General features: G+C 45.6%; 1 protein-coding gene across 6 annotated transcripts in view; it reads right to left on the bottom strand.

Moving 5' to 3' along the window:
* Window positions 1–25,852, bottom strand: part of LOC116971961 (collagen alpha-1(XVIII) chain-like) — a 288,785-nt gene that overhangs the window by 165,848 nt on the left and 97,085 nt on the right. For 3 of the 6 annotated variants that reach the window (XM_033019176.1, XM_033019178.1, XM_033019177.1), the window contains exons 1-4: window positions 21,814–22,679; window positions 13,539–14,086; window positions 6,197–6,271; window positions 5,998–6,096 (exon numbers count right to left, since the gene is read on the bottom strand). In XM_033019176.1, the coding sequence (XP_032875067.1) occupies window positions 5,998–6,096; window positions 6,197–6,271; window positions 13,539–14,086; window positions 21,814–22,189 (1,098 nt within the window). In that variant the 5' untranslated portion in view covers window positions 22,190–22,679. Of the gene's footprint in view, window positions 1–5,997; window positions 6,097–6,196; window positions 6,272–13,538; window positions 14,087–21,813; window positions 22,680–25,852 lie in introns of those variants that run through there. The other 3 variants (XM_033019180.1, XM_033019181.1, XM_033019179.1) reach the window with 2 other exon arrangements.

Here is a 25,852-nt window from a genome sequence, read left to right as displayed (position 1 = left end):
ACTGGCAGGGAACATAAAAACTGACTGCAAAAGTTTTTATAGATATGTGAAAAGAAAGAGATTAGTTAAAACAAATGTAGGTCCCTTGCAGTCAGAAACGGGTGAGTTGATCATGGGGAACAAGGATATGGCGGACCAATTGAATAACTACTTTGGTTCCGTCTTCACTAAGGAAGACATAAATAATCTGCCGGAAATAGCAGGGGACCGCGGGTCAAAGGAGTTGGAGGAATTGAGTGAAATCCAGGTTAGCCGGGAAGTGGTGTTGGGTAAATTAAATGGATTAAAGGCCGATAAATCCCCAGGGCCAGATAGGCTGCATCCCAGAGTACTTAAGGAAGTAGCTCCAGAAATAGTGGATGCATTAGTATTAATCTTTCAAAACTCTTTAGATTCTGGAGTAGTTCCTGAGGATTGGCGGGTAGCAAACGTAACCCCACTTTTTAAGAAGGGAGGGAGAGAGAAAACGGGGAATTACAGACCAGTTAGTCTAACATCGGTAGTGGGGAAACTGCTAGAGTCAGTTATTAAAGATGGGATAGCAGCACATTTGGAAAGTGGTGAAATCATTGGACAAAGTCAGCATGGATTTACAAAAGGTAAATCATGTCTGACGAATCTTATAGAATTTTTCGAGGATGTAACTAGTAGCGTGGATAGGGGAGAACCAGTGGATGTGGTGTATCTGGACTTCCAGAAGGCTTTCGACAAGGTCCCACATAAGAGATTAGTTTACAAACTTAAAGCACACGGCATTGGGGGTTCAGTATTGATGTGGATAGAGAACTGGCTGGCAAACAGGAAGCAAAGAGTAGGAGTAAACGGGTCCTTTTCACAATGGCAGGCAGTGACTAGTGGGGTACCGCAAGGCTCAGTGCTGGGACCCCAGCTATTTACAATATATATTAATGATCTGGATGAGGGAATTGAAGGCAATATCTCCAAGTTTGCGGATGACACTAAGCTGGGGGGCAGTGTTAGCTGTGAGGAGGATGCTAGGAAACTGCAAGGTGACTTGGATAGGCTGGGTGAGTGGGCAAATGTTTGGCAGATGCAGTATAATGTGGATAAATGTGAGGTTATCCATTTTGGTGGCAAAAACAGGAAAGCAGACTATTATCTAAATGGTGGCCGACTAGGAAAAGGGGAGATGCAGCGAGACCTGGGTGTCATGGTACACCAGTCATTGAAAGTGGGCATGCAGGTGCAGCAGGCAGTGAAGAAAGCGAATGGTATGTTAGCTTTCATAGCAAAAGGATTTGAGTATAGGAGCAGGGAGGTTCTACTGCAGTTGTACAGGGTCTTGGTGAGACCACACCTGGAGTATTGCGTACAGTTTTGGTCTCCAAATCTGAGGAAGGACATTATTGCCATAGAGGGAGTGCAGAGAAGGTTCACCAGACTGATTCCTGGGATGTCAGGACTGTCTTATGAAGAAAGACTGGATAGACTTGGTTTATACTCTCTAGAATTTAGGAGATTGAGAGGGGATCTTATAGAAACTTACAAAATTCTTAAGGGGTTGGACAGGCTAGATGCAGGAAGATTGCTCCCGATGTTGGGGAAGTCCAGGACAAGGGGTCACAGCTTAAGGATAAGGGGGAAATCCTTTAAAACCGAGATGAGAAGAGCTTTTTTCACACAGAGAGTGGTGAATCTCTGGAACTCCCTGCCACAGAGGGTAGTCGAGGCCAGTTCATTGGCTATATTTAAGAGGGAGTTAGATGTGGCCCTTGTGGCTAAGGGGATCAGAGGGTATGGAGAGAAGGCAGGTACGGGATACTGAGTTGGATGATCAGCCATGATCATATTGAATGGCGGTGCAGGCTCGAAGGGCCGAATGGCCTACTCCTGCACCTAATTTCTATGTTTCTATGTTTCTATATGCTTTCTTTAGCATCTATATTACTAAAAGTAAGATCTTGACCACTTCCTGTTTTTCTGTTTCATGATTTTAGAAAAAACTCTGCCACTTACACTGGGATTTTTGGCCAGCTTACTCAGTTTAGTGTTGAAGTAAAAAGCACTGCAAATGGTTGGTTTGGGGTTTGGGGTTGAAGTAAAAAGCACTGCAAATGGTTGGTGGTTTAAACTTGACAACTTCCTATTTGCACTGTATATTGATTTTAGATAAAACGCTACCACTTACGGCTGTGATTTTTGGCCATCTTACCCAGCCCCCCTCCGCTCATCAGGTGCAGAGGATTCTTCCCATCAATGAAAAATAAAAGTGTTATTAGTGTTTAAAAAATGTTGAGAATCTCTCTCCTGTCAATCACGCAATGAAGGCCACACCTTTTCCGGTGGGAGGGGGGAGGGATTATATAACCCAGAAGTGTAGGTGTGGCTCAGTCTCTGCATGATGGGAGAAGGAGAGGTCACGACTCTGTCTGAGCTGTGAATCAACTGAACACACTGAATGTCTACTGAACTGTGAGTGTGGTGTTTTGTGCAGTTTTATGGTGGTTTTATGGTGGTTTCACCCTGCTTGAAATGGTATGAAACTGCATTTGAGTGTGGTGGCCTTGCATCCTGCATGAAATGGTATGAAACTGCATTTAAAATTGGTTGCCTTTCACCCTGCTTGAAGTGGTAGGAAGCTGCACTTGAATTCCATGGCCTTGCACCCTGCTTGAAGTGGTAGGAAACTGCACCTGAATTTGGTGGCCTTGCACCCTGCTTGAAGTGGTATGAAACTGCACTTGAATTTGGTGGCCTTGCACCCTGCTTGAAGTGGTAATAAACTATACTTGAATTTGGTGGCCTTGCACCCTGCTTGAAATGGTAGGAAAATGGATTTGAATTTGGTGGCCTTGCACTCTGCTTGAAATGGAATTTCAAGGAATAGCCGTGAGTCAACTGCCAGCCCACCAGCTATGAGTGAGCTGCCAGCACGTCAGGCTTGAAGGACTGAGCTGCCACCCCCAGAATCCATTTGGCCCACAAGGTCCATACTAGCCTTCTGGAGACCAGTCCCTTCAGCAAACAACACCCATACCAGCGCTCCAGAAAGCCCTCCCCCCACTGGTCACCAATATTGGAATTGGTGGAGAGGTGGAATATTGCATTGGGGGACCAGCCCTCACGTGTGAACATGGGACTCAACGGGTCCCACTTAGTCTAGTTCTATCTACTTGTGTTGCCACTTGCAGGGAGTTATGGACTTGGTCTCCTAGGTCCCTCTGTACGTTAATGTTGTTAAAGGTCTTGCCATTAGTTGCATATTTTCCCCTGACATTCGACCTCCCAATGTGCAACACCTCACATTTGCTTGGATTCAACTCCATCCATTTCTGTAGCTGATCTGTGTTCCGCTGTATATTTTGACCGCTTTCCTCACAGTCTACAGCCCCAACAATCTTGGTGACCAGATTCATGAACGGCTACTTTCTTGCAAGCAACAGATTGATTGATGAACCCACATCTTAATCCTACCTCAACAGTGGGACACTACGTCCACCTCTGGAACTGCTGTGGACTTGGGTCCCCCCCCCCCCCCCCCTCCCTCCCCCGTCCCCATTTTCTGGTTCCCACCAATGTCTTGTACTTTAGCTCAGTATTTTTTTAATTTTTACTCTCTAAGTATAATTTATACATCTATCTATCTATCTATCTATCTATCTATCTATCTATCTATCTATCTATCTATCTATCTATCTATCTATCTATCTATCTATCTATCTATCTATCTATCTATCTATCTATCTATCTATCTATCTATCTATCTATTATTATATAAAACTCTGTGGCTGCCGCCTGCCGTCCGGCTGCCTTTCTGCCTTTCGATTCGTTCCATCGTGTGATGTCACAATGCCCAATACTCGCAGATGTCCAATCGGAATGGCCGATGCTCGCAGATGTCCAATCGGAATGGATCCATTTACATGTACGGCTGCCGGCTGCATTTCTTCCTTTGATTCCTTGCCACGCCGAATCCAGACGCACAATCGCCGAGATCTTTTCCATTTCGGTAGAGATTTCACTTTTCTTTCTAAGTATCCGCTCCTCATTACATTTCGTCGTGTTTAAGTACACCTTTTTAATCAAATCCTTCTCCCCCCCCCCCCCCCCCCCCCCCACCCCCCAATATTTCAAAAATAAACTGGCTTCTCACCCATAGAAGCAGCCATTTCGGTAGACATTTCACTTTTCATTCCAACTATCCACTCCTCATTAGATTTCGTTATGTTTATGTCCACATTTTTCATTAAATCCTTCTCCCACCCCCCCCCACCCCCCCCACTCACTCATTTTGTCGCCTCCTGCTGGCCAGCGACCATAACGGCTGCTGGCGCCCGCATCTCGCCTCAAAGACGCCATTTAAAACCAGCCGCACTGCTCATTCCTGAGCCGCTTGAGTTGGAGGACCACGTCTCCCGTGGGGGCTACGGGTAGGGAACGGCTGCGTTGGGGGAGCAGACCCAACGGGTCTGCCCTTGGTCTAGTTATTATATAAAAGTCTGTGGCTGCCGCCTGCCGTCCGTCCGGCTGCCTATCTGCCTTTTGATTCGTTCCATCGTGTGATGTCACAATGCCCAATGCTCGCAGATGTCCAATCGGAATGGATCCATTTACATGGACGGCTGCTGGCTGCCATTCTTCCTTTGATTCCTTGCTACGCCGAAACCAGACGCAGAATCGCCGACATCTTTTCCATTTTGGTAGAGATTTCACTTTTCTTTCAAAGTATCCGCTCCTCATTACATTTCGTCGTGTTTAAGCACACATTTTTAATCAAATCCTCCCCCCCCCCCCCCCCCAATATTTCAAAAATAAACTGGCTTCTCACCCATAGAAGCAGCCCCAGCCCCTGGTGAACGTTCCATCGTGTGATGTCACAATGCCCGATGCTCACAGATGTCCAATCGGAATGGATCCATTTACATATGCCTTTGCAGACATTGTTGCCATAGAGGGAGTACAGAGAAGGTTCACCAGACTGATTCCTGGGATGTCAGGACTTTCATATGAAGAAAGACTGGATAGATCGGCTTGTACTCGCTAGATTTTAGAAGATTGAGGGAGGATCTTATAGAAACTCCTGATTACATTTTGTCGTGTTTATGTACACATTTTTAATCAAATCCTTCTCCCCCCCCTCCTCCTCTCCCCTCCCTCCCTTCCCCCTCCACTCTCCCTCCCCTCTCTCCCCCCACCCCTCTCCCCCTCCCTCCCTCCTTCCCTCCCTCCCCATCCTCCCCTCCCCCACATCTCTCTCCCCATCCCCCTCTCTCAACCCCTACCCCGCTCTCCTTTCCCTCCCAAATCTGTTCCGTTTCCTCCTCCTCCTCTCCCCTCCCTCCCCTCTTCCCACCCCCACCTCCCCCACCTGTGTGTTTGGGGGGTGGTTAATGTGAGTGTGATGCCGCAGCCCCCCCCCCCCCCCCCCCCGCAAACGCCGTTGGGGAAACAGACCCAACGGGTCTGCACTTGGTCTAGTAATATATATTTTTGTGCATTGTCTGAGTCTACATGCCTGCAATGCCATTGCAAGCAATGTTTTCTTTGTACCTGTACCTCTTCATATGAACAAGAAACTTGACTTGATTAGACTCGATGGGTTAGTGTGTTACAGGAATCAAAGAAAATGGAACCAGAACAGCAAAGTGACATGAAAGTAATGGCTCAGCAATTGTGTTATTAACTGGGCACGCAGACACGAAGAGCTGAATGCCCATTCCTGCTTGACCTCTTAAGTATATAAATAGACCAGATAATACCACAATTGTGACTGCTTTGTGGTCACTTTCGCTAGAATCAGTTTTCTCAGATTTTTATGCAGCCATGATGGGATTTGAGTTCACATTCTCTGCATTCTTCGTTCGTTAGATGAATAGGCCTCTGTTTTACAACCATAATACCATGCCGTAGTTACCCTAATATGTAAGTGAGCTGGGGCTTAGCTACGACAAGAGCTCAGAACACGGCAGCCAAAGACATCAAGAGTAGAGACAAAGTCTCTTCAGAACAGAACAGTAACCCTATGTTGCTACTCACAGGACGTGGAGTAATGTGCTGAATTTGGGGTTTAACGCCTCCTTGCTCTTGAGCGATGTACTGACCGCTCCCATCTCCACTGCCATCTCCGGAGGGGCCCTGAGAATGAACAATCAACATTGACAAATAAAATTCCAATGGTGAAAAAAGCCAGCTGCTTCAGTATTGAGAAGGGCATTGAGGAAGAGTCATTACTTACATCTGGATCAGCTTCATAACATTGCTCCTCACTAGCTCGAGGGTCTGACTTAATTGTCAGTTCTTGAATGGACCCCTGAAAAACATGTTTCACGTTAAAATCAGAAAGATTGTTGCATTGTTATTCCAGATACTGCTCACCAGATTGCTCCCTGTACTTTGTTTCCATATCAACACATTCCTCCCTGGGATAAGAGCAGGGAAGAATTTTGGTCTGACGTAAACATCTTCTTCGTCACAACTTTATTGTATCATCTAGTGGAATGATTCATCTGCAGGGCACAAGGATGGTATGGACTTCCACAAGAGTTCTCCCGATTCGAGCTCGTGTAATGTACGTAGCGGGTACGTAGGAGCTCGTGGATGTCACGTAGCGGCTCGTACGAGTAACGGTAGGTACTCGGGAAATCTGGTAAACTCGTGACGTTTTTTCAACATTGTGAAAAATGTCCACGAGTAAAAAAATACTCGTGATGAAAAAAATTGTTACTTTTTACTCGTACGAGCCGCTACGTACCCACTACGTACATTACACGAGCTCGAATCATGGGAGAACTCTTGAATTACAGTGGGACAGGCCTTTAAGGGTTTGGACACGCTAGAGGCAGGAAAACTGTTCCTGATGTTGGGGGAGTCCAGAACTAGGGGCCACAGTTTAAGAATAAGGGGTAAGCCATTTAGAACGGAGATGAGGAATTACTTTCTCACACAGAGTTGTGAGTCTGTGGAATTCTCTTCCTCAGAGGCCGGTTCTCTGGATATTTTCAAGAGAGAGTTAGATAGAGCTCTTAAAGATAGCGTAGTCAAGGGATATGGGGAGAAGGCAGGAATGGGGTATTGATTGGGGATGATCAACCATGATCACATTGAACGACGGTGCTGCCTCGTAGGGCCAAATGGCCTACTCCTGCACCTATTGTCTATTGTCTAAAACATCATCCATTCCTTCTCTCCAGGGATGCTGCCTGTCCCGCTGAGTTACTGCAGCATTTTGTGTCTATCTTCAACATCTGCATTTCCTTCCTGCACAATGTGTCTGTGTTCTGCACGAATAACGTTATTTCTGTCAAAAGAGAGAGCTGGGATATATCGGGCTGGGGTGGCACGGAGATGTAGCGGTACAGCGCCAGAGACCTGGGTTAGATACTGACTACGGGTGCTGTCTGTACGGATTTTGTATGTTCTCCCCATGACATGCGTGAGTTTTTTCTGAGATCTTCGGTTTACTCCTGCATTCCAAAGACGCACAGGTTAGTGGGTAAATTGGTATGAATGTAAATTGTCCCCAGCGTGTGTCGGCTAGTATTAATGTGTGGGGATCGTTGGTCTGTGCGGACTCGGTGGACCAAAGGGCCTGTTTCCCCAGCATCTGCCTGGGATGTCAAGCACTCTCCCTGCCATCTCCTGGCCTGCGTCAAACAAATCAGACCAAACCCAAGAAGGGGGCTACAGAATAAACCCAATGCTCCTGCCAGAAGTGCTCATTTGACCATGAAGCTTAGATCTGCGAGCTATACCTGCACTATGGTGCCAAGCAAGAGAGGTTGGTTGGAGGAGTGTGATATAATATGGAATACCTGGTCCACCATGACTGGCCAGTTGGTTCAGTTATCACTACAACTGAGTATCCCCCAAAATTATTTTGCTTATTGGGAAATATGAAACAAGTCGTGCAGACGTCCCCATTAAATGGGTATATCTTGCATATCATAGAACATATTGAGTCCAAGGTTAATAAACGGAGGCAGAGAATATAAAGGCAGGAAGGTTCTACCAAACCTTTATAAAATGACTAGTTTATTTCAGGTTGGAGTCTGGTGGCCTGTTCTGGACAGCACTTTTGGGGAAGAATGTCAAGGTGCTGGAAGAGGGCAGAGGAGGTTTTTATGGCTGCATGGTAACTCATTACACTGTACCTTAATTGGTGCATGTGACAAATAAATGTGAACCTTGAACCTTGAGTTTAGTTTAGAGATACAGCGAGCTCGGGCCGGCCAGTGATCACTAGTTCCATCCTACACACCAAGGACATTTTTCCAAAGCCAATTAACCTACAATTCTGCATGCCTTTGGAATGTGATGGAATGAGGTTCAGAATGAAAGCCTGCCACACTTTGGAGAATGAAAAGAAGCTGGATTTACTCTTCTTTATGCAGAAAGGGTTTAATGGTGAATTAGTAAATGCTCGAAAAATGAGTAGATGATTTTGAAAGAGTTAAAATTGTGAATCCATTTCAGTGAATGGAGAGCGACGTGGAGACTTCTATTGAAGGATATTTGCAAATGGCTCAGAGGAGAGGGAAAAAAATCTATTGTATGATATGGTCGAATGAGCTGGCTGGTCAAAAGAGACTGATATATTTGAAAGGAAAATAAAAATGTGCTATGGAGAAAGAGCAAGAGAAATGGACAGCACCATCAGAGTCCTGGTGCAGGTACAATAGGCTTCACACACTACAGTACAGTTTATTGTCACATGCACCGAGCTACAGTGAAAAGCTATTGTTATGTGCTAACCAGTCGGCGGAAAGACAATACATGATTACAATCGAGCCATTTACAGTGTATAGATACATGATAAGGGAATAACGTTTAGTGCAAGGAGCTTTAAAGCTAGCAAAGTCTGAGGTAGATAGTAGTTCAACACTGCTCTCTGGTAGTGGAAGGATGATTCAGTTGCCTGATAACAGCTGGGAAGAAACTGTCCCTGAATCTGGAGGTGTGCGTTTTCACACTTCTATACCTTTTGCCTAAGATAGATACAAAAAGTTGGAATAACCCAGCGGGACAGGCAGCATCTCTGGAGAGAAGGAATGGCTGAAGTTTGCTTGATGGGAGAGGGGGGGAAGAGGGAATGGCCAGGGTGCGACTCGTCCTTGATTAAGCTGCGGGCCTTGATCAGGTTCGCTGATCTGCTGAAACTCAAGTTAAGAGGAGAACTGAACCAACAGTTGCCATTCTTGCCGCCCTCAAACGATAATCTTCCCCCCTCTGCTATAGTTAACTATTTTACTGGATTGAATTTCATCAATGAAAAGACACACTGAACTCGTTTGCTGCAGATCTTTTGATGCTCCCAGCAACAAGCTGATGACATTTGTGAACCATGTGTCCTGGAGAGCAACTAGTACATGCTGTTCTCAAGGCATCAACGAAAGGGTGCTTTTGAGCTGTGGAGATCTGAGGGTTACCACAGAAAGTCAGTGCATCAGAAGCACCAAGCCCGAGTACCACTGGGTTATGGAGTGCAGGTGGACACATCAAAGCCAATGCTGAGCTGAGCTTGGGCCAACTTTGAGGTTTGGACAAGTTCTCTAAACAAGGACCCATGCCAACAATGTCAGCACAGTGGTCGCCCTGTGTAATACAGACTGAGCATCTGTAAAAAAAAAATGTTCTGTTCGTTGTCGTAACATATGTGATAAAAGAAATTCTTAGACAAAGAAAACGTGTATTTATAAAGTGTCTCAATGTGTTTTCAGGATTTGCAGAGACCCTGGATTGCCATGTGAGGTGCACCACTCTTGTGCCAGGGAGAAAGAGAGCAACTAATTCACATAACCACCACAATACTAATATAAATGAATGAGCAGTTCCTGGGTTTCTATAGATACAGGCCATGTGGGAGAACAAGGTGAGTACTGAACTAAAGTGCTAACCAGCCAGCAGAAAGACAATATATGATTACAATCAAGCTATTCGCAGTGTACAGATACATGATAAGTGAACAATGTTTAGTGCAAGGTAAAGCCAGTAAAGTCCGATCAAGGATAGTCCAAGGGTCGCTAATGAGGTAGATAGTAGTTCAGGACTGCTCTCTGGTTGGGGTAGGATGGTTCAGTTGCCTGATAACAGCTGGGACGAAGAAACTGTCCATTAATCTGGAGTTGGCTGGGTTTGATTTCCTTTGAACAGAAGAGACTGCAGAGGTTGAACTGAGGTGTATACAATTATAGGGGACCTAGATAACGTAGAAAGGGCCTATTTTCTTGGTCAAATATGTGGGATTTTTGAATAATTGTGGGATTAAAGGGGAAATGGAGGAATGGTTTTTCACTGAGGGAAGTAAGGAGCTGGAGTTCACAGTCTGAACAGATGGGAGTGACAAAAAGCTTCATCACTTCTCCAACTTGCCTGGACATGTTCTTGATGACCAGTGACCTGCAGCACTCTACACCTGCTGCTAAAGGGGCCCCCCTTTTGACCAGCAGAAGAGAATGTAGGAAGGAACTGCAGATGCTGATTTAAACCGAAGAAAAGCATAAAAAGCTGGAGTAACTCAGCGAGACAGATAGCATCTCTGGAGATAAGGAATGGGTGACGTGTCAGATTGATTTTTCTCTGATTAGATTAGTTCAGAGCTACAGCCCGCTGAAACAGGCCCTTCGGCCCACCGAGTCCGCACCGACCAACGTTCCTCATATACAGGTAGTAGCAATTTCCTACATATGAGGGACAATTTACAATTTTTAGCAAAGCCAATTAACCTACAAACCTGCACGGCTTAGGAGTGTGGGAGGATACTGGAGCACCCGGAGAAACCCCATGTGGTCACGGGGAGAATGTACAAACTCCATACAGACAGCACCCATGGTCAGGATGGAATCCGGGTCTCTCGCACTTAGGGTTGCCAACTTTCTCAGTCCCAAATAAGGGACAAAAGGTCAAAATAAAGGACAAATTCCCGACGGCAATTCGTTGACTGACTAGGCCGTGGCTGGGTGAATGATGAGTTGGCCCGGGTGCTGGACAGCACACAAAGCCCAGCAGGTGGGCCAGCTGAGGAGTTTTGGCCCGCGCGATCTCGCTCATAAAGTCCGGCGCCCCATCCAACGCATGAACCGATGATCGGCCATGAGAAGGAATGGTGGTGGTGTCGGCAGTAATCGAAGGTCCGAAGGTTGGACAGCTGGCCGGACTGCCGACCGACGGGGCCACGGGCGAGGCGTTGCTGCTGCACTCCATGGGCTGCACTACGTCGGGACGGGTGAGGCGGGGCCGGACATGGCGCTCCGACCCAACAGTCCCCTCAACCTGAGTAGTAGCAGTCAAATACGGGACAAGGGCAGTCCCATACGGGACATACCAATTTAGCCCAAAATATGGGATGTCCTGGCTAATACAGGCCAGTTGGCAACCCCTATTCGCACTGTAAGGCAGCAATTCTACTGATGTACCACCGTGCATCCTTTACATTTAATTGTTTCTGTTACCTTAAAACTGGAGCTAAAGTGTACAGAAGATCAGGAAGGTATTTTTTAAGCCAGACCTATTATTATGATCCTTGGCCAACTGTTGGCTCCACAGGCAGGCACACCAGGGCCAAAGGCAGGGAAGTGAATGCCAATTAGTGGGTTCAGTTCATTTAAAAATTGGCATGCATTTTAACTTTTAACAAAATGCTAACTTTCTGCTAACAGTGGGGAAGAAAGCTGGTTAGCAAATTAGGGTCAATTTAAGGTCACTGGCTGCACTGGGGGAATATATACTGCAACCGTAATCAGGATTCTGGATGAATGTTAAACTTTTGCCATTTTCCGCTGCCCTATACACCAAGGAAATTCTAAATTGAAGCAGCATATAATCTGAGGCATTTTTATGTTTACCAGGGAAAGTAGCGTCTTCTACAGCACAAATGCCGCCACGGGTGCCTGGAGTGGACCCGGCAGCGACAGCGGAGAGGTCGGTGCGCCGGTCGATGATGGCGTCGACAGACGGATGATGACGGACCACGTGGAACCGAGGACACCGCTGCCGGGGGTGGTGGGAGGGAGGAACAAAGGAAGAACCGGCGTGGGGGGACCACCAGGAGGGGGGACCAAAGGTGGATCTGGCGCGGGGATACTTTGTAACTTTGTCGGTGCCCTTTATGTAGCGACTATTTGCATACCTTGGGTAAGCAAGCTAAAGATTTCACTGTAACTTGTCACATGTGACAATAAAGTATCCATTCATGTATAAGCTGTGCTCATTTTTCCACGTGCGTCCAATAAGTGGAGAGTAGGCAGAAGAGTGGCATTAGAGGACAACCACGTACTTGAGCACAAGTATATAAGGTCATCAGGTCATAAGTGATAGGAACTGAATTAGGCCATTCAGCCCATCAAGTCTACTTCTCCGTTCCATCGTGGTGGGCATGATTTTTAAAATGAGAGCATTCAGCGGTGGGGAACCACTCTAGGTTAGCGTGCAAAAGTGTATTGGACAGTCCGAACTTAATACAAGTAGAGATAGAGGCAGCAGAATTTAGAATCAGATGAAGTGCCTGGAAGGTGGAAGCGTGGATTAACCTGGGCTGTGGAATGTTCAGTGTGGCAAAAATCTGGGCAACTGGTAGCCACGGATCAGACACTCATTCCTGGTTCTCAGAAAGGGAGATAGTCACAGAAAGCTGGTGGGTCTTGGATTTGAAGAGCCATTTTGGTGCAGGGGATGGTTTTAGAGTAGGATTACAATTTTGGAGGGAGGGGGTAATTTGGGAGTGGGAGGCGTGATTTCAGATGGGGGGATGGGGGGGGGGGGTGTGCAGAGGCATGGTATGACTTCGGGGCGAGGGGCCAATTTGATTGAGGGGGTTTATGATTTAGAGGGATGGTGTGGCTGGGAGCAGGATGAAAGATGTTTGAAGAGGTAGAGGGGCGAGGTGCAATGATTACAGGGAGAGGAGCCGGGTTAGGAGTGGATCATCTGTTTTTGGAGGAGTGCACAGTTTGGAAGTGGAGAGTGTATGATTCCAAAGGAATGGAACGGTTGGGAATGGGTGCAAGATTTAGCAGAAGGGAGCGATTTGGGAGGCGCACGCATTGTTTCGAGCGGTGCTCACAAGTCTCGCTCCAACACCATTCCCCATTTCTGAAAACGGTTAAGCTGCTCCTAACTGACCCCCCCCCCCACACCAAAATGGCCTTTCAAATCCACTAACTTTTCCGCATAAATATCCAGATTGAATTTCTAATGAAAAGATTAGTAAACCAGGTCATTAAACATTTGGTAGACACAAAATGCTGGAGAAACTCAGCAGGTGAGGCAGCATCTATAGAGAGAAGGAATTGCCGACGTTTCGGGTCGAGACCCTTCTTCAGAAGGGTCGGATCTGAAGAAGGGTCTTGACCCGAAATGTTGGCAATTCCTTCCCTCCATAGATGCTGCCTCACCCGCCATTTTGTGTCTACCTTCGATTTTACCAGCATCTGCAGTTCTTCCTTAAACATTAAACATTTGGTGGTGCAGCATTTTTTTAACTGAGATCATTGTTGATAATATGTCACCAATATCATCAGTTAAAGTGACAAACATTCATAATTTCAGCTTTTATTACAAACCCCCCCCCCCCGGTCACTTACAATAAACTTGGTCAGTCCTGTTCCGCCAGCATTCCCAATGAAAATTCCTGAACTTGGCTCGAAAAATAATGCTCGAGCTGATCTGCTGAGGCGGCTCTGCTCATATTCATCGCAGTCCACGTACAATGTAACAAAGTCGCCCTGAATGGACAAGGCAAACCGCGTCCACTTGTTTGTCATTGACGACACCTTAAATGAAGCAACCTCTTGCGAAGTCTGAGAACCTGATTCTGTGTAAAATAACACTATTTGCTGGTTGCCATTCAAAACCGCAGTTAGTTTCACTCCCAAGTAAATGATATTCTGGTAGGAATTAGTAATGGCGAAGAGCACCCCACCATCGTCACTGGCTGGCTTGATAGTCACAAGGATCGCAAAGTCTCTGTAGAAAGATTGAGGTATCATGGTCTTGGTAAGTCGCCCAATGTTTGCATCGGGCCCAAAGCTGTACGCTGGAAAGCCTTCAAATCCAGTGATGAATGCAACTGATGGGGGTAGAGGGACTCCAATTAACCCAGTCAGGTCGATGTGATCACTGGATCTTCTCTCTGGAATGGAAAGAAAAGTTAGTATTTACATGAACGTGGCTTTTGCTTTGCATATGTTATGAATGACTGCAAGGGATTTGCACATCACTTTAACTTCAGCAAAAAATTCCTAACAGATATATTTCACCTCCCTGATGGGCATATTCTCCATCTCCTCTGCCTTTTCACACATAGGCGGGAAAACTGGTTAAAGGATGAGGATGAGAGAGTTGTGGAGGCAACCCAGACCATCACACAAACCAACCTCCCTTCTATTGATTCGATTTACACCTCACGCTGCCTCGGCAAGACCAGCAGCAAAATCAAGGATGAGTCGCACCCTGGCCGCTCCCTCTTCTCCCCTCTCCCATTGGGCAAAAGGTATAGAAGTGTGATTACGCACACCTCCAGATTCAGGGACAGTTTCTTCCCAACTTTTATCAGGCAACTGAATCATCCTACCACAACCGGAGAGCAGTGCTGAACAACTATCTAGCTATATTGATGTCGCTCTGACTATACTTGACTGGACTTTACTGGCTTTTTACCTTGCACAAACTTTATTCCCTTATCATTGTTTCTACACACTGTAAATCGATTGATTGTAATCATGTTTTGTCTTTCTGCTGACTGGATAGCACGCAACAAAATGATTTTCACTTTACCGCGGTACACGTGACAATAAACTAAGCTGATTTCATGCAAGAGCAGGGTTCAAATTAATGAATTCGAAGAAATGTGTGGGAAGGAACTGCAGATGCTGGTTTAAACCAAAGATAGACACTAAAAGCTGGAATAACTCAGCGGGTCAGGCAGCATCTCTGGAGAAAAGGAATAGGTGGCATTACGGATCGAGACCTTTCTTCAGTGCGTCAGGGGAAAGGGAAACGAGAGATATAGACGGTGATGTAGAGAGATATAGAACAAATGAATGAAAGATATGCAAAACAGTAATGATGATAAAGGAAACAGGCCAATAAAAAGACCCTCCCTGCATCTCAAGCAAATCAAGCAGAAGGAACACCCCAGTCCCTGCATCAAGACCCTTCTTCATCTCGACCCAAAACAGTGGGTGGAAGTTTGCAATCTTCACGTGGTCCACCCTGTTTCGACTAATGCAATCAACCCAAAGTTGCACGGGACTAATTTGTAAGTTTGTTAAACAGCAGTCACCTCTAATCAGCAGCAATCATCCATTGCACCACAAAAACGAATCATTCTACCACAACCAGAAAGCAGTGCTGAACTACTATCTCAGGGCTCGAAATTAATGGTTGCTCGGGTGTCAATGGCAACCTAAAGTGCCGCCGGGCTACCTAAATGCCATGCCATTTTGCCTGGCTTGGCGAGCATCCAGGACACCTATTGTTTAATTCTGAGCGGGCCCCCTCTCTATTTCTGCCTCTGTGTCACTCTCCGTCTCCGCCCGCCATCCGTATCCATGTCCGGACAGCCAGCACATCATCGGCCGTGGATATAAAATTTTAAACAAAGGAATGTTTAAGCCTCAGTCTTGGATTTTGTTGACTCTCCATTGCATCTATTATACTCAGTCTTCAGATAGGATCGTCTCCTAAAACTTCTTTTGCACTGCCATGGCAACTGGTCGGCGTCGGCCACTTTCTCCATCAGATCTCCCACAATGCAAAAGGTACAGAACTATTCCATGCTTTAATTGTGCGGGGTAACTTCATGGAGCAGCCACCATCTCTGGATAGAAGAAATTGGGTGACGTTTCGGGTGGAGACCCTTCTTTAGATCTCCTCTGGTTTTAGTGTTAGTTTAATTTAAAGATACAACGTGGAAACAAGCCCTTCGGCCCACCGAGTCCACGCCGACCACCGATCACCCGTACACTAGTTCTTTTTTTTTTTTTTTGAAAATATTTTTTATTGGAGATAGGTACATAACCTAATTACGTCATTACAGTCTTACATTTTTAAATTGATAATATTGTCAATTATTATTACATTGTCTCCAATACTTTTTGCCTTTTTTTTTTTTTTAAACTAGATAGAACTAAAGAGATAGATGAAGTAAAGAAAGAAAAGAAAGAGAAGAAAAACAAAAACAAAAACAACAACAAAAAAAAAAAAAAAAAAAAAAAACGGAAAAAGATAGTTAAAGAAGAATGGAAAAATTTATTAAAATAAAAAAGACTTCATTCGAGATATATTCGTACATTTCAGAGTATAGTATTTCATCCATTCTTTAGTCAGGTTCCTGTGCTGAACCATTCTGACCCTTTAAGTAATCAATAAAAGGAGACCATGTTCCAACGAATAATTCCTGTTTGTCCAACAGGGAAAATCTGATTCTTTCCACGTTTAAGGTCTCCGTCATTTCTATAATCCACATTTTGATTGTGGGGGCCGTAGGGCCTTTCCAAAATTTTAGAATTAATTTTTTTCCTGTTATTAAACTATAATCAATAAAGTTTCTTTGTGTTGTTCTAACTGTTTGATTTAATTCTAATATTCCGAGTATTATTAATTTTGGATCTGGGTCCAATTGTGTGCTGGTTACTTTAGATATTATACTAAAAATATTTACCCAGAATTTTTTAATTTTTATACAGTTTGCAAACATATGAGATAATGTAGCTTCTAAATGTTGACATTTATCACATATAGGTGAGATATGTTGAAAAATTTTATGTAGTTTTGTTTTTGAATAATGTAACCTATGTATTACTTTAAATTGTATTAGAGAATGTCTGGCGTTTAGTGAACACTGATGTATGTGTTGCAAACTTTCTTCCCAAGTATCTTTCGTTATTACTTGATTTAATTCTTTTTCCCATGTTTGTCTGTGTAAGTCCGTCGAAGGAATGTCACTGTCTAATAAGATATTATATATATAAGATATTAATTTTTCTGTATTAGGATGTTTGTTCCAACATTCATCAAGAATTTCTGAATTTCTAATTCGAAAATTTTGGGAGTTCGATTTTACATAATCTCTAAGTTGAAGATATCTGAAATAATCATTTCCTCGAAGTCCATAAGTCTGTTGCAATTCCTGAAATGTCAGAAAAGTGCCTTCCTTGTAAAGTTGTCCCATATTTTTAATTCCATAATTCTTCCATTGTGTAAAACCCCCGTCCAACCATGAAGGCTTAAACAAAGGATTATTCACTATTGGAAGAAAAAGTGATAAATTATCTAATTTTAATGTCTTTTTTAATTGTTTCCAAATTCGTATAGCACTAAATATTATAGGGTTTTCCCTATAAATTTTTTTGTTTAATTTAGACGTAGCAAATAATATCGAACGTGGAAACAAGCCCTTCGGCCCACCGAGTCCACGCCGACCACCGATCACCCGTACACTAGTTCTATCCCACACATTAGCGACGTAAGTCAAGATTCAAGAATGTTTTATTCTCTCACGTCCCAGTTAGAACAATGAAATCCTTACTTGCAGCAGCACAACAGAATATGTAAACATAGTACTCTGTAAACAATGTTATAAACGAGAAATCAAAACAGTGTATATTTATATGTGAATATATAACTATATAAATATATATATATTTTAAAAGGGTCTGAAATAGGTTCCTGCATACCTTTGGAATGTGGAAGGAAGCAAGAGCACCCGGAGAAAACCCCTGCGATCAAAGGGAAGAGGAGCAAACTCCATACAGACAGCACCCATATTCAGGATCAATTCCGTGTCTCTGGCAAATGTAGGCAGCAACTTTATGGCCAATGTACTGCCCCATAGTCTTGAACTGAATTAAAGCATACAGTAGCTGTAAAGAGGGACATAGCATCCCTTAGAGATTTAAGACTGAAAACGGATAGTTTCTTCTTTTTTAGTAACCAAAGTTATCAACGTATAATTTTTTGTGTGTTGGAAAATAAAATATAGAGGCACAGCTGGTGGACTTGCTGCCCCATACGCCAGGGATCTGTGTTCGATCCTGTCCTCGGGCACTGTCTGTGTTGAATTTGCACATTCTCCCTGCAAGTGTGTAGGTTTCCTCCCACATCCCAAGGATGCATTGGCTTTGTAGGTTAACCTGTCTCTGTAAAATTGCCCATAATGTGTAGGGAGTGGGTGAGGAAAGTGGGATAACAGAACTTGTGTGAATGGGTAGACAAAAATGCTGGAGAAACTCAGCGGGTGAGGCAGCATCTATGGAGCGAAGGAAATAGGCGACGTTTCAGGTCGAGACCCTTCTACAGACTGATGTGAGGGTGGGGGGGGGGGGGGAAGAAGAAAGGAAGAGGCGGAGACAGTGGGCTGAAGGAGAACTGGGAAGGGGAGGAGGAAGCAGGGACTACCTGAAATTGGAGAAGTTAATGTTAATACCGCTGGGGTGTAAACTGCCCAAGTGAAATATGAGGTTGTTGCTCCTCCAATTTACGGTGATCCTCACTCTGGCCATGGAAGAGGCCCAGGACAGAAAGGTCGGATTCGGAATGGGATGGGGAGTTGAAGTGCTGAACCACCGGGAGATCAGGTTGGTTATTGCAAACTGAGCGGAGGTGTTGGGCGAAGCGATCGCCAAGCCTACGCTTGGTCTCACCGGTGTAGAGCAGCGGATGCAATAGATAAGGTTAGAGGAGGTGCAGGTGAACCTCTGCCGCACCTGGAAAGACTGCTTGGGTCCTTGAATGGAGTCAAGGGGGTAGGTAAAGTGACAAGTGCAGCATTTCCTGCAGTTGTAAGGGAAAGTGCCAGGAGACGGGGTGGTTGGGGTGGGAAGGGACAAATCGATCAGGGAGTTACAGAGGGAGCGGTCTCTGCGGAAAGACGACAGGGGAGGAAATGAGAAGATGTGGCCAGTGGTGGGATCCCGTTGGTAGACAAAGCTGGAGAAAATCAACGGGTGAGGCAGCATCTATGGAGCGAAGGAATAGGCAACCAATCGGGTCGAGACCCTTCTTCAGACTGATGTCGGGAGGGGGAGGGGGCGGGAAAAAGAAAGGAAGAGGCAGAGACAGTAGGCTGTGGGAGAGCTGGGAATGGGTGGGGAAGGAGGGAGAAAGCAAGGACTACCTGAAATTGGAGAAGCCAATGTTCATACCGCTGGGGTGTAAACTACCCAAGCAAATATGAGGTGCTGTTCCTCCAATTTGTTGTGGGCCTCACTCTGGTCATGGAGGAGGCCCAGGACAGAAAGGTTGGATTCTGAATGGGAGGGGGAGTTGAAGTGCTGAGCCACCGGGAGATCAGTTTGGTTATTGCGAACTGAGTGTAGGTGCTGTGCAAAGCGATCGCCAAGCCTGCACTTGGTCTCACCGAGGTTAATCATACGCTGAATAATTCAACCAGATTTTTGTTTGGAAGTGGAAAGAAATAATAGAAATTGCATTCATTGCAACGTTCATTGCATCGCATGTCATTGTGGTATATATCATATCTTGATTGGTGAATATGTTTAGTTTGTGACTTTATTTGAAGCAGAAATAATATGTGAATGTTTCATTGGGCATAATTCCGACTGGTAACTACGCACTTCATCCGAGCACATCATCGCACGTGTCATGCAAGCCGTCTTAAATGACCACTTAAATTGTCATTTGGCAACCTAAAAAACTGCCTAGGTTGCCCGGCTGGCAACAGAGAAAAAGTTAAGTGAGAGCCCTGTATCTACCTCATTGGTGACTCTCGGACTATTCTTGCTCAGAACTTTCCCTTATCACATATCTACACACTGCAAATGGCTCGATTGTAATCATGTATTGTCTTTCCGCTGACTGGTTAGCACGCAACAAAAGCTGTTCATTGTACCCGTGACGATAAACTAAACTGACCTAAACTAAAAGCACTCCTTGCTCTGACAGAACAAGTGGGTTCAGTTCTCACTCAAGATTTAAGTGCATTTTCCTGGCACCTCTGTGCATTACAGAAAGGGAACTGCATGTTCACAGAAGCTGTCTGGCAAACCACAGGCTGAGAGTTCCCTCTTGCCCTATCCCGTGAATCTGAACAAAAACCTGGCACCTTTTGAGGATCAAAGTGTGGAGTCATGCATTTTGTCAAGAATGTTTTATTGTCATGTGTCCCAGATAGAACAATGAAATTCTCACTTGCTGCAGCACAACAGAATCTGTCATCATAAACGAGAGAAAAAAAGTTCACTGTGTATATATACACATACACACATAGTCAAAAAACAAGCAATTATAGTGCAATAATAATAATAGTCTGTTGTAGGTCAGAGCTTATTTGTTGTCATGTTTAATAGCCTGATGGCTGTGGGGAAGAAGTTGTTCCTGAACCTGGATGTTACAGTTTTCAGGCTCCTGTGCCTTCTTCCTGACGGCAATGGTGAAATGTGTGTGTGGCCAGGATGGTGTGGCTCTGATGATGTTGGCTGACTTTTTGAGGCAGCGACTCCGATAGGTCCCTTCGATGGTGGGGAGGTCAGAGCCGGTGATGGACTGGGCAGGAGTCACAACTTTATGCAGTCTTTTCCGCTCCTGAACGTTCATGCAGGAAACTGCTTCCTCAGTATCCAGCCCAAAACTTGTCCCTCAACTAATATCAATGAAACATGCTACTGGTCATAAATACCAGTCTGTTTAAAGAATCTACTTTGGGAAGGGACAAAGGAGGACTCGGTGTGGGGGGAGAGGGGGGGGGGGGGGGGGGGGCACCATGAGTGTAGGGGAGAGGGGGGGAAGAACAAAGGGGGATCTGGTACAGGACTACTTTGTAACTTTGTAAATGCCCATTAGGACAAAGGACAAAGGACGAAGGACATTTATTGTCACATACACCAATTGGTGCAGTGAAATTTGAGTTACCATGCAGCACATTTAATTTAACATAAAACATTAAAAAAATGTATGGGCGTCTATTTGCATACCTTGAGTATGCAAGCAAAGAATTTCACTGTGACGTCACATATGACAATAAAATGTTAATTCATTCATTCATTCATTCAGTTTTTCCCATTTTAAAATGCAAATGGTCTAGACCTCAAAGGTTCTTTATCAATGTAAAGAGGTTTTGGATGTCCTGCTATAGTGAAATAAGCTACATAATCTACGTCTCTTCCTATCTAAAATAAGGTTGCTCTGAACATTACATTATAAATCAGATGGCATGTGATGAGTGACTTGAAGCCTGACTACAAGACCAGTACAAGGGTGCAACAAATACAGAATGTCTGGCAGAATGCAAGAGCCTATGACCACTGCACACAGCAAGCCCTGCCTTGATGAGGCTAATACTTCACGAATAGATCGACATTTAGCAATCCTGAAATCAGGAAAAGATGGGAAGTGCTGGATTGACACAGTTGACCAGCTGCACCCAACTCCTCAGCTGTTGCCCTACCAGCCATACTCTCTCTGCAGGAGTGAGCAGATGTGCTGCTGGTATCTCCTCTACACTCACATCAGCTGAACCCGTAGAACGTCACCGCTACCACTGCGACACATAAAGATAGCGCAGAAAGCTGGAGCATCTCCGGGCTCAGAAAGCATCTCTGGAGAAAAGAAATAGGTGAAGTTTCGGGTCGAGATCTTTCCTCAGACTGAGTCAGGTCACCCGAAACATCACCTTTTCCTTCTCTCCAGAGACGCTGTCTGAGCCGCTGTCTGAGCCGCTGAGTTACTCCAGCCTTCAGGGTCTTTCTTTGGTTTAAACCAGCATCTGCGGTTCCTTCCCACACTGCTACACGTAGACCAGGCACGGCTCCAGCCCTTTGGCAATGGAGCATTGCTCCTGTGGCAGGGTTTTGCCATCTCGGATGTGAGCCGCAGCATTCTGCTCCGTGGGCACGTTACCTGTCAGGTTCCTGGGCGGCAGCCAGCTGACCTTCTTGCCTTGGTCCGGGCGACCTTCCGAGGCGTTCCTAGTTTCCGAGGCTGGGTGAGCATCGTGCTCCGGGTGAGTGCCACGCCACGGACCAGCTGTCCCCTCCATCACCGCTAACCTGGTGCCGTTGGCCCATTCGGCGCCCGGGGTGGATGGACCTTGCGGCCGCGCTGTGGTCCCGGCCGGGCTGCCGCCGCCGGCTTGTCGGTGGATCACGGCCGTCGGCAGGGCTGGAGCTGCTGTGGTCTCGGCCGTGCCCCACATTCTCTGCCACCAGTCCCACTGCCCGTGCACCCCGCCGCACAGGAGCAGACCCAGAACAACAGCCACTAGACCCACTGGCATGGCTTCCTTTGGAAGGTGGGGAAAACACAAACACAGCCTCTCGCCGTGTGTGCTTCAAAGCTCCTGGTATCCTTTGTTTCCTTCTCCAGCCTTCTGCCGCTCAGCTCTCCTCTTACCAGCCTACTGCTGCCTCGGGTGTAGCACAGTCGTATCGTGATTGCAAGCAGTTTACCGCAGTGCCAAGGTGATGTTGAATTTGGCCTGTCCCCGCGGGTACCCGAACAAATAATTCCATCAGTTAAAAAGCTCCTCAGCCAGTTGGCGGACTCACAGTCTTCAGCACAAGCCAAAGAAAATCAGCAGTTTCACTCTCTCCAGTATGCATGTACCAACCGCTTGGAACAACTCGTCATGAAGGAATAAAAGGCAAATGATCTTCAAGCTGCTTTACCCGTTATATCTTAAGAGCATCTTAATTAATATTGCTGTGCCTGTGCCAAGTTGGATTTTGGCACTTCTCTGTAAGTCTAACAGTTTTTCAGCTGTGTTGCAGAAGGAACGGATAAACTTGTATTTGTGTCACAACATCAGGGCATGTCAAAGCACTGAGCGGCCAATAAGAAAGATTGTTGAAGTCCAAGCACTCTCGTAATGCAGGGAAAGGCGGCACTCAATGTGCCCACAACAAGCTCAAATAACCCATTGCATCCCCCCCTCCCTCTCCGTCCCTCCCTCGCCCAAGTTGTACCAGCTTCAAAGTCTCATGTTTGAGTCTCGTATTTAAGAAAGAACTGCAGATGCTGGAAAAATCGACGGTAGACAAAAATGCTGGAGAAACTCAGCGGGTGAGGCAGCATCTATGGAGCGAAGGAATAGGCGACGTTTCGGGTCGAGACCCTTCAGGGTCATTGTCTCATTGTCTTACAAACTTACAAAATTCTTAAGAGGTTGGACAGGCTAGATGCAGGAAGATTGTTCCCGATGTTGGGGAAGTCCAGAACAAGGGGTCACAGTTTAAGGATAAGGGGGAAATCTTTTAGGGCCGAGATGAGGAAAACATTTTTCACACAGAGAGTGGTGAATCTGTGGAATTCTCTGCCACAGAAGGTAGTTGAGGCCAGTTCATTGGCTATATTTAAGAGGGAGTTAGATGTGGCCCTTGTGGCTAAAGGGATCAGGGGGTATGGAGAGAAGGCAGGTACAGGATACTGAGTTGGATGATCAGCCATGATCATATTGAATGGCGGTGCAGGCTCGAAGGGCCGAATGGCCTACTCCTGCACCTATTTTCTATGTTTCTATGTTTCTATGTCTGGAAATCGTTCTCACCTGTCCTACATCTAACAATGGCCTATCATCGTTACTTTTTTTGCATATCTTTCAGTAATTTGTTCTATATCTCTCTACATCGCCATTTATATCTCTAATTTCCCTTTCCCCTGACTCAGTCTGAAGAATGGGTCTCGACCCGAAACATCCTATTCCTTTCCTCCAGAGACGCTGTCTGACCTGCTGAGTTACTCCAGCTTTTGGTGTCTGTCTCCCACTTAGAACATTCTGATAATTGCCAGTGCCATCTGTGTTTGGTCAATGGATGAATACTGAAAAGGATGCTGAGGGGAGCACTGGTTTCTCTTATATTCTCTTTACACTCACCTGAGAGAATGACTGAGACCCCTCTGAACATGTTATGAGGAAATATTTGTAACTGCAGATTCTGCTACTTTGAAAGTCCACTTTTCCTACAATAGAGCCTTGTGTTCAAGCAAACTATAGGCTTTTTGTATGTCACCGACACAGTGACAAGAGCTCCGAGATTTTGCTTCGCATCACAAATAAAATAAACATGTATGGATTGAAACTGAGGAACGTGTGTTGTTGGTAGCGCCCTTTCGTTTACTGATTAGTGTTGGGATTCCAAACTGATTTTCTTTGACAGGTACGGAAAACGACCATAATGAAACAAATCTTTTGTAACACAGCGGACTCTGTGTCGGCCATGGGCGTGCCGACTGAAGAACTGAAAAGGAATAAGCCCAAAAAGATTTGCATAAAAATGCAAGCAAGTACAATGTGGTTGAGCCACACAATGAACGGGAGTAACCCCAGTAACTAAAGCGCGGCGCAAGAGTATTTAGAATATGGAGCTGCCCACTCTCCTCATCCTCCACATGTTTAGCAAGATCATATCCCACTGTGCGATCATGGGACTGTGGATTTTACAAGCTTGTAAATGGCAATGGCCAAGATCAGCTGCTTGTCACGCAGTGGAATGAATAACTGCTCACATGCAGGGGGCCGAAACTAATCTTACTTAATGTTATCAACCTGTCTGTGCAAATAAAGTGCACACACCCTCTGAAATGAAAACAAGCCCAAAACACTCGTCAGTGCTGGTGGGGTTATCTGGCAGAGGGAGGTGACTCCAAAGTTGATGATACTTTCTTGAGCCCAGAAGAAAGACAGAATTTAATCTGGAGCCCACGCGCGACGGGGCGGTCAGATACTACAGCTGGACAAAGAAGATTGCATGGAAGCCAGATTAAGCCAAATTCTACTCTGATGCTTGAAAGTGAAGCAAAGAAAAAAATGAATGAGGGCGGAGAGAGAAAGAGATAGATAAGTTGGTACACGGGTGTGTAATTGATTGAAAGATCATCGATCACCCGTTCACACTAGTTTAGTTTAGTTTGGAGATACAGACTGGGAACAGGCCCTTTGGCCCACCGAGTCCGCACCGATCACCGACACCCACTAGGGACAATTTTTACATTTATACCATGCAAATTAACCTGCAAACCTGTACGTCTTCGGAGTGTGGGAGGAAACCGAAGATCTCGGAGAAAACCCACACAGGTCACGGGGAGAACGTACAAACTCTGCACAGACAGCACCCGTAGTCGGGATCGAACTGGGGTCCCTGCCGCTGTGAGGCAGCAACTCTACCTCTGCGCCACTGTGCCGCCCTGGTTCCATGTTATCCCACCTCTCTACTAACAGCAATGTATAGAGGCCAGTTAAACGACAGGCCCATATGTCGTTGGGATGTGGGAGGATACCGGAGTACCCGGAAGAAACCCGTGAGGTCACAGGGAGAATGCACAAACTCCACACAGTCAGTACCCGACCTCAGCATCGAATCTACATCTCTTGCGCTGTAAGATGGCAGCTCCACCAGCTGAGCTACTGCGCCACCCGCTATTAATCTGACAATTACAAGATTAATAGTAAGAAATAAATCTGGAAGCACTTTGAAACAGGCCCTTTGGCCCAACTTGCCCACACCGATCAACATGTCCCATCTACACTAATCCCACCTGCCTGCGTTTAGGCTGTATCCCTCCAAACCTCCTATCCATGTACCTGTCCAACTTTCTTAAACATTGCAATAGTCCCTGCCTCAACTACATCCTCTGGCAGCTCGTTCCATACATGCACCACCCTTTGTGTAAAAATGATACCCCTCAGATCCCTTTTAAATCTTTCCCCCTAGACCTTAAACCTATGTCCTCAGGTCCCTGATTCACCTACTCAGCAAGAGACTCTGGGCATCTACCCGATCTATTCCTCTCATGATTTTATACACCTCTATAAGATCACTCCTCGTCCTCCTGCGCTCCAAGGAATAAAGTCCCTACTTAGACAACCTCTCCCTGTAGCTCAGACCCTCTGGTCCTGGCAACATCCTCGTAAATCTTCTCTGCATCTTTCTCTGCTTGACAA

This window comes from Amblyraja radiata, chromosome 4 (genome assembly GCF_010909765.2).
Source record: "Amblyraja radiata isolate CabotCenter1 chromosome 4, sAmbRad1.1.pri, whole genome shotgun sequence".
Classification (NCBI taxonomy): Eukaryota; Metazoa; Chordata; class Chondrichthyes; order Rajiformes; family Rajidae; genus Amblyraja; species Amblyraja radiata.
The sequence above is the reverse complement of the archived record's forward strand: the minus strand, read 5'-3'. Positions and strand labels throughout refer to the sequence as shown.